Genomic DNA, 9,212 nt, shown 5'->3' with positions numbered 1-9,212 from the left:
AGTCCTCTGTTCCTCCATCATCTCTCCTGGCTTAATCTTCAAAACGCATTGGGATCAGAATATGTGAAGGGAGGAACCTTGAATCTTCTCCTCCAATGTGTTTTGAGGTGGGAGGAAGTGAGAAAGTGTGAGGAAGTGAGGAGGTGACTATTGGGACACACAGCCTGTGTACACAAGTGAACAACTCCTCCATATGTACTTGGGTGTTTTACCCCTGAGACTACATGTACCTGCATTCATACTCTCTCTCAACACAGCCAGGACAACCTTTGCCCACCTTGGACAACCTGCATTCATGCTCTTTACAAAGTCTTGTGAGAGGCCCTAGTCCCAGGTTGAACAGATCTGACACAATCCAGAGATGTTTCTATAGGATAAATACAATCCATCTTTGGATTGCAACAACTGTACAAACAGGTGCCCTGGGGACAGGTGCCCCGCACACGCCCCGCACACGGCACACACACGCACAACAAACCTTTGGTTCACCTTCAACAATAAGTGATCTTAATACTCACGTTGCACAGTCTCACACTGTCAACACACACACACACACACACACACACACACACACACACACACACACACACACACACACACACTTTAACCCTCGTCAAGGGTGGGGGCACTTATCTATAAAGACAAACTCACCAGTCACACAGTCTGAGGTAATACATGATAACGTACAACCTTTGGCACCAGTTCAATGAATCGTAATCGGGTACATGATGGGTCTCTACCAGGGCCGGCTGGTGGAGGCAGAAATCATAGGATGGGCTCATTGTAATGCATGGAATGGAATGAGGAATGGAATGAGGAATGGTATAACACACACATTCTATTCTATGCATTCCAATGAGCTCGTCCTTCGATCTCTACCTCTACCAGCCTCCCCTGGTGTACAGGTTGTATGACAGCTCAGTAGAATCAGAGGAATCTCATTCATATTGGTGGTTTCATCACAAGACATCAAATAACGGAACATTCAGATTCAATACAACACAATTCTACAACTATTACAATGGAACTGTGTCCTCTACTTTGCTTTCAACACCCCGGGAAACACACACGCACACACACACACACACACACACACACACACTGCACTACTTTCTATACGCTTACCAAAGTGACTAAGACGGTTGCTTTGTCTTGCAGGCCTCTCTTTAGCCTACGCTCCAGACACACCGAGTCGCATCGCCTCACCCTCAACCGGAACACTGGGTAAGTACATGAAAGCGACATCCTTCATATGTTATCTGTAATGTATCAATAATAGGTGTTTCATATGACATCTACTATAGAATGCATCAATAATAGGTGTTGTCATATGATACCCGTATCTATAGAATGTAACAGTCACAACAGGTGGGTTTTATGAGGGCAGGTGGCATTATGGTAGCCGTACTCTCCTTATCTCAATGTTTTCCATAAAACACAACCTCACACAAACTCAACCTCGCTTGATATACAGTTAATTGAGTCGTGTGTGTACTCTGCGTCTTGACTTTTCATTGTCATGACCTGGGGCCAGAGCTTTGATTAGTAGAGTGCACTATGGTGTGAACAGCTCCCTGGCAGTACACTCTGATGTAGATTGGACAAATCAGAAGGTAATCAAGGACTCACGCTCTGCTCTGTCCAGGCTACTTTGTGCTTCACACACACACACACACACACACACACACACACACACACACACACCTTCTTTGTGCTGCTGACATTGGCTAGGCTGACTGACCTGTTTATAGTTAAAGGTTGATTCTGTCACTTGTACAATGTTTTGAAATAAACGTCTCTCTCGTCTGTTTTTTTCATGTTCCAAAGACGGTCTGTCCAGAGGTAAGCTATTCCCAACGGTCATCACCTCCACTAGAAACAGACACACACACACACACATGCACACTCGGAATGACCAGTATCTAACCAACCTCTTGATTGACAGGTGATATCCTAGCCATAGCCTTCGGAGCTCTCTTCGCTGTCACCTTGCTGTTGTTCACTGCCTACGCATACCAACAGAGGAAGAAGTACTCCAGGTAAAGTAGTAGCAGCCATGTTCTGTATGTGACCCTGGGGAGGCTGGTGAAGGTCGAACACACGGCATTTCCTCATTCCATTCCATGCATTACAACAAACACATAAGGTTAGGTACACAGCAACTGTCTTTCTACTCATCTTTTTATCTACTACTTCTGGTGTAGTTCTATCACTTTCACAGAATGATGACAGTCTGGGCCAGGCTGCTAAACTATAAACCAGACGTCCATTAGTTAAGTGTGACCTACAGTACCTGATGGAAACATTCCTGTGTGACTGTGTGGAACAGCTGTTTATGTTTATACAGACAAAATACCAAATGGCCCTCATCACAGATTGTTGATATAAGGAGGACGTTGAATCTCAAATAGATGGTAAATGGACTGCACTTACATAGCGCCTTATTCCAAAGCGCTTTACAATGGCCTCTCATTCACCCATTCACACACACATTCACACACCAATGGTGGCAAGCTACCATGCAAGGCACCGGCCTGCTCATTGGGGGCAATTTGGGGTTCAGTGTCTTGCCCAAAGACGCTTCAACACGTGACCAGCAGGGGATCGAACCGCTGACATTGCGATCATCATTAGACGCCGGCTCTACATCCTGAGCCACTGCCGCCCCAGGTCTCAGCTGCAACCTCTATCAGGGCTCTAACCATGTGACCCTCTAAACTAAACTGTAGGCCAACGTCTCTATATGCTAAGAAATCTGTCAATATTGACCATAGGTATGTCACTCAGTTCAGGAGAGATATCTACAGTACACTATAGGATGCACGTGCACCAGGGGAGGCAACGATTCCATTCCTCATTCCATTCCATGCATTACAATGATCCTGTCCTTCAATTTCTACCTCACCCATCCTCCCCTGATACTGTACAGTACACATGCAGCCTTGAATCATGATGAGTATGCGTGTACCTTTAGGGGATTGACACACTACAGGGATGACCTGAAGTGAACCATATTGTGCTGGCTCAAATATGTTCCTAGCACATTGCCCTGTCCAGCAGTTTGAGCAACCATGGTACATGTGTAACCAGGCCAGCCCAGCACAACTCAGCCCTGTAGTGTGAATTAGGGTTTAGTAGGCTGATCATGTGTTTGCTCTCTTTTTCTACAGTGTGAAAAAGGACCGGCAGAACGTCATCTACAAACCAGCCACCAAAGAGGAGGCATAGACACACATACGTACTCCGTCATAAAAGGACAAACTACCAGAGAGAGTACACGTTGCTCATATTGTTATTTCTCTGATGTAGAATCTTTTTTTGAGCAAACTGAGTGAAATCTGCTAAAATAATATAGTTAGATTTGCCTCATTAAAGACAACACAGCAATGTTTATTGTAGAATGTGTGTGTATTATAACATATTATTTGTTCTATTTATTAGCCGCCTGAGTGGCAAATAAGAATAGATTAGAATGGATAGAAAAGTCTATGTCAGTCTGTTTGATCTACCAGATTCTAATGATAACAAGCGATTTACTGTTGAAGAATGTCATTAGTCCATTCCAGGCTGTCCTCCTGGTGCTAAGTGTTAGACTTAAAGTCAATGTGTTATACTGTGTTGGTCAGTTGACTTGACTCCACTAGTTGGAGTTCATGCAGGCAATATTTTGTTATTGTTGTATATATCATATTGTTATGATATTGTATTATGGAGTTGTCACATATGTCACTAATACTGTTATGTTATTATGTAGTTAGTAACTACTAGTTACCTCTCACCTCCCCACAATGGTGTATTCTGATGTGCAATTGGACCCTGAAATGTACAATAAACGTGTCATGTTATTATAAAGTCTGCCGTCTAATAACACATAATTAAAACATGTAACTGTTGCAGGGACATAGCAGTGCAAAGTGTGTGTGTGTGTGTGTGTGTGTGTGCGTGTGCATGCGTGTCAGTAATACATTGCTGTCTTTTTTTTTATACTTTATTTTTCTTTTCTTTTTTTACATGAGTAACAAAGAACAAAAAAACAGACAGGTCATTGTGGGTATCGCATTCTTACTCAATAGTTTGCTTTGTGTCACAGGTTACTTTGTCCATTAGTCATAATAGATTCAGGGAATATCAGTATCACTCTCAGTCCATCTTGTCCTCAGAGGGAATCAATAAGGTTGTTGTCCGTACAGGAACTCTGTGTGCCCTTATCCAATCTCTCAGTCACAGAAGGAATAATTGAGAAAATAGAATAAAATAAAGTATAATTAAACAGGTTGTGATAAATTATAAAAAGAAAAACATACAGAGACCATTTGCGTTTGATAACACACAAACCCCCCATATAGAGCTATGTGGGGGAAGAGGAGGCAGCATCCACCCCTCTGTATAATATCCATTTCGACCAATACCTACACATTTTATTAACACATAATCTCAAGGAGAAGGTGAGACTCTGCATCTCGAACATTCCCTGTATTATTGTTATCCACTCTCCTTTTGTTGGAGGATTCTTATTCAACCATTTCTTGGTTATTGCTTTTTTGCTAGCTACCATTAATATTTTAAGGAGGTACTTATCCTGAGTACTAAGTGTGGTCGGTATATTACCCAAATATACAATATCGAATCTACATTCAATCTCCAGTCCCATTATCAAATTTATTTCTGAAATTATCTCTAGCCAATAGGATTGAATTGCTGGGCATTCCCCAAAAATGTGATAGAAATCAGCCATTCAATTGTTGCACTCTCTCCAGCAATTCCCAGTTCCCGGTGTACCATTCTGTAAATATTTTCTTCTTGGGGTAATAAAAAACCTAATAATGTTCTTCCATGAAAATTGTCTCCATTGTCCAGAGCTAGAGGTGGTGGATTGTATTTTACATATGTTCAACCATTCTTCCTCAGTTAGGACTAGGTTTGCGTCCTTCTCCCACCTATCCCTAACATATAAGGTGAAGTGATTCTTGGTGGACTGTATACTCAGATAAATTCTTGACACCAGTTTCTTGTGGGTGTTGCCCTTATACGCATCAATAAAAATGTTGACTAGACTCATTTCAGAAACCTCATTATTCTTTATATTCTTATCGAAGTAATGCCTCAGTTGTAAATACCTGTAGACATTGCTGTCTTATGTACCGCGGGAACATAACCACACACACTACTTCGGTACTTCATGTAAACTGTATTAGTTAGAGGTAGAATAAAAAAAGAAGCATCATCAATATTTTAATATTTGAGTAACATATTGAAAGAAGGATTTGCTTTCAAACATAGAACCATACCCAGTGGCTTTTCTTCGAGGGTGTTAAATGCCCTCTTTTACTGTAATTTCATTTCGACTGCAGTAGCAATCAATCTAGCTATACATCATCAGCAGACATGCACTGCGTGGGCAAGGTTGAAACAAGGTTGAACCATCTCTGGAATGTGTGACGGGTGCCTACATACACGTGAGACAGAAAGAGAAAGGATGATCTGGGCTTGAGGAGTTGCTAGATCATCATGACCCAACTTGGCCTGCAGTAGATCACATAAAGATGGGGTAGCTGACACGCTGGTAGCGTGTCGGGAGCATGTGCTATTACTCAGTACTATCTCTGGTACCATGTACGTGTTCTCTCACCACCCGCAGCACCAAGGCTCAGAAACGCATGTGACTTCAGGAATGCCTAGAGACACGCATGTAACACAGAACAGACACACATGAGCTAATATACATGAGTTATTATGAGTACATCCATGATGACCTGTGTGCTATGCAAGATGTTAACCAGATGTATGGTACCATGAGTACCATTGCCTTCATATGACAAGTTCCTCGCTGATTGCTGTCCACAAATCTGTCAACTTCAAACATTCTTAGACAGTTCCATAGATCCATACTACAACAAATCGGCCCTGGAGGCCTTTTCAACCCAAGCTCTCACGTCGTCCTCCTCACTACCATCCTATGGGAAAGAGACTCCTTCCACAACCTCCAGACCCTTCTGATAAGACCCCTGATAAGTATCCTCTGTCTATCCGGTCCCATAAGACTCCTATCTACTGGACAGTATATCACTCACTTCCTCTGCGGGTCAATGGAGCTTGTATTCACTCATGGTATAAGCTGGTCTAATGTATGGGAATGTCATGTTTGTTTGTTTTATCTCTGAAGGAAAGCTCTCTCTACTTCTTATCTATCTTCATTTATTCATACTTATGACTGAGATTAAATGTTCCTGCTCCAGACCTAGCATTTCCCCAAGGGAGTCCCTGACAGGGGCGGCTGGTTGAGGTAGAAATCGGAGGACGGGCACATTGTAATGCATGGAATGGAAGGAGGAGTGGTATCAACCACACGTGATACCATTCCTCCTTCCGTTCCATGCATTACAATGAGCCCGTCCTCCACCAACCTCCTCCGCAGTCCCATATGGGAGACATGCTGCTGTCCAACCAGACTCTGCCTCCTGGGTATCTTAAGACAGGATACAGTTGAGTTTAGAGTTCATACATGTCAAATTGACATGGCCAGAAGAGAAACCATGAATTAACATGGGCTTTTAACATTTGGAAGAAGTACAATAATGATACAGAAGATGTTGGTTTATCTCCTTCATGGCTGCCCTTAGTGGTTTAGCCAGCAGCAGATGCATGTATGGTTTAAACTTAGACCATAGTAGCTAAAGCAAAAGGCCAGACCACTGAATGCGTCACAATATTCAAAACCTTCCTGTTCCACGAATCTTTTCCAGCAGGGCACTATGATGTAATAATGATATAGTTTCAATGTATCGTCTGTACGTCATGGACATCAATGGAATCAAGGACCCCAATTGAAATAAGCCAGTGGCTTTCTTGGGTTTTTATCCTGTTAGTTGACCTTGTATGTAATATGTACTTTCATGTACCTACTCCTGCAAATCTTCTAATAAAGTTTTCAATCAATCAAAGACACAAATATTGGCAGCCAATAATAACTGCCCCAGACCCCGAATATAATAACTAGCTAGCTTCCTTACTTACTTGCTTTATAGAATGTACATTTATGATAGAGGAAATCATGCAAGAGAGAGCCCAGTTATTATATTCGGGGTCTGGGGCAGTTCTTATGGGCTCTCCCTGCCCGAGGCATGGGTGCGCTCCGGGCTCTCTCCCTGCTGATTGCGCGACGCAGGACAGCTGTGGGAGGAGATGGCGGGTGTGCTCCGTAATGCCTCTATATCAGAAAAAGGACATTTGATAAGTAAGTAAGCTAGCTATGATTGGAAACAAAGTAGTATCCAGTTGTGGAATTATATTTATCACTACTTTGTCTGATGTGATGTGGGTTAACTAGCCAACTCCATAACATTAGCGAGGTGTTTTCATATAAAATGTCCATACCTACATAAAAGCTATAGCTGACTAGTGAGCCTGCATCAACCTTGATGCTATTCAAGTGCAAGAAAATTACATTTGTCTTCCCAATTTAAGATACATACATTCATCTGTGGTAGTAAGCACACAGTGGCATATCAACAGCGTTCGAACAATATGATTTTGATGGGCGGTTGATGGGCCGGACAAATATTGGCAAGCGGACAAAATCTGGCATGACAGCAGCACCCCTGCACTTCTGTCAGATAATGCACCACTTCTCTCAGAAAATAGTTGCCATTACAAAAGCTTTGGTATTCGCATGTTTTTTGTTGTTGTTTGCACTGGAACAACACAAAAAAGCAGTGGAAAAAAAGCCAAATCTGATTCCACACAGAACTCCAAAAATGGACTGGACAAAATTATAACAAATAATTGTATTTCAAGCATGTAATGCTCCTTTGATTTGTATTTAAACTCACCTGTGGCAAGTCACAGGTGCTGGCAATATAGATAATCACACTTGCAACCAGTTAAGATGGAGAAAAGTTGACTCAACCTTTGTGTTATGTGTACCACACTGAGCATGGAGAAAAGAAAGAAGAGCAAAGAATTGTCTAAGGATTTGAGAACCAAAATTGTGGAAAAACATGGACAATCTCAAGGCTATCCACTGTGTGCATGTCATCAAGAGGTTTACAGCTCATGACACTGTCGCTAACCTCCCTGGACGTGGACGGAAGAGAAAGATTTATGAAAGATTGCAACAAAGGATTGTTTTAATGGTGGATTAAAAACGTAGATCAACTTCCAAACAAATTCAAGCTGACCAGCTTGCACTATCCGTCACCATCAGGGTTGCCAGATGGGATTGACAATTTACAGCCTAACCAGTCTATAACCGCTAAATCCAGTAGCCCCATCTGGCAACCCTGGTCACTGAATCATCTGAATTAAATGGGACACTATGGTAGGAGACCCAGGAGGACCCCACTGCTGACACAGATATATAAAAAAGCCAGACTGGAGTTTGCCAAAACTTACCTAGGGAAGCTAAAATATTTTTTGGGAGAACATCCTGTGGACAGATAAAAAAATAGAGCTTTTTGGCAAAGCTCTACTGTTTACAGAAAATGAAATGAGGCCACAGAACAGTCTCTACAGTCAAACATGGTGGAGGTTCACAGATGTTTTGGGATTGCTTTGCTGCTTCTGTCACTGGATGCCTTGACTGTGTGCATGGCATCATGAAATCTGAAGACTACCAAAGAATTTTGGGGCGCAATGTAGGGCCCAGTGTCAGAAAGCTGGGTCTCCGTCAGAGGTCATGGGTCTTCCAGCAGGATAATGACTCAAAGCACACTTCAAAAAGCACCCAGAAATGGTTTAAGACAAAGCACTGGAGAGTTCTGAAGTGGCCAGCAATGAGTCCAGATCTAAATCATAGATCTGGACCATAGAACACCAAAACAACAGTTGGGAGAAGGCACCCTTCATATGTGAAAGACCTGGAGCAGTTGGCAAAAGAAGAGTGGTCCAGAATTCCAGTAGAGAGGTATAAGAATCATGGTTACAGGAAGCAATTGATTTCAGTTATGTGTGTGTGCTACCAAATATTTGGTAATTGCTACCAATTTAAGTTGCAATAAATGCAATAAATATATATTATTGCAATTGCAATAAATGCAAACAAAAGAAATACATATGTGAATACCAAATCATTTGTAATTGCAACAATCTTCTGGGAGAAGTGATGCATTATCTGACAGAAGTGCAATATATTTTTGTCCATGACTGTATAAGACAATCTGGTGCCTCTTGTTTGGTCAGCCCTCCCCATGGTCTATAGATGCACAAACCATCTA

General features: G+C 42.1%; 1 protein-coding gene across 1 annotated transcript in view; it reads left to right on the top strand.

Moving 5' to 3' along the window:
* Window positions 1–3,228, top strand: part of ca9 (carbonic anhydrase IX) — a gene marked incomplete at both ends in the record, with an annotated part of 11,101 nt that extends 7,873 nt beyond the window's left edge. Inside the window, 3 exons of the mRNA XM_080529591.1 lie at window positions 1,159–1,224; window positions 1,946–2,039; window positions 3,171–3,228. Coding sequence (XP_080385717.1) covers window positions 1,159–1,224; window positions 1,946–2,039; window positions 3,171–3,228 — 218 coding nt within the window. The remainder of the gene's footprint in view (window positions 1–1,158; window positions 1,225–1,945; window positions 2,040–3,170) is intronic.
* Window positions 3,229–9,212: the final 5,984 nt, after the last annotated feature.

The sequence above is a fragment of the Nansenia antarctica genome (genome assembly GCF_963989245.1).
Source record: "Nansenia antarctica genome assembly, chromosome: 4".
Classification (NCBI taxonomy): Eukaryota; Metazoa; Chordata; class Actinopteri; order Argentiniformes; family Microstomatidae; genus Nansenia; species Nansenia antarctica.
Note: the sequence above shows the minus strand (reverse complement) of the source record. Positions and strands in the feature narration are given on the sequence as shown.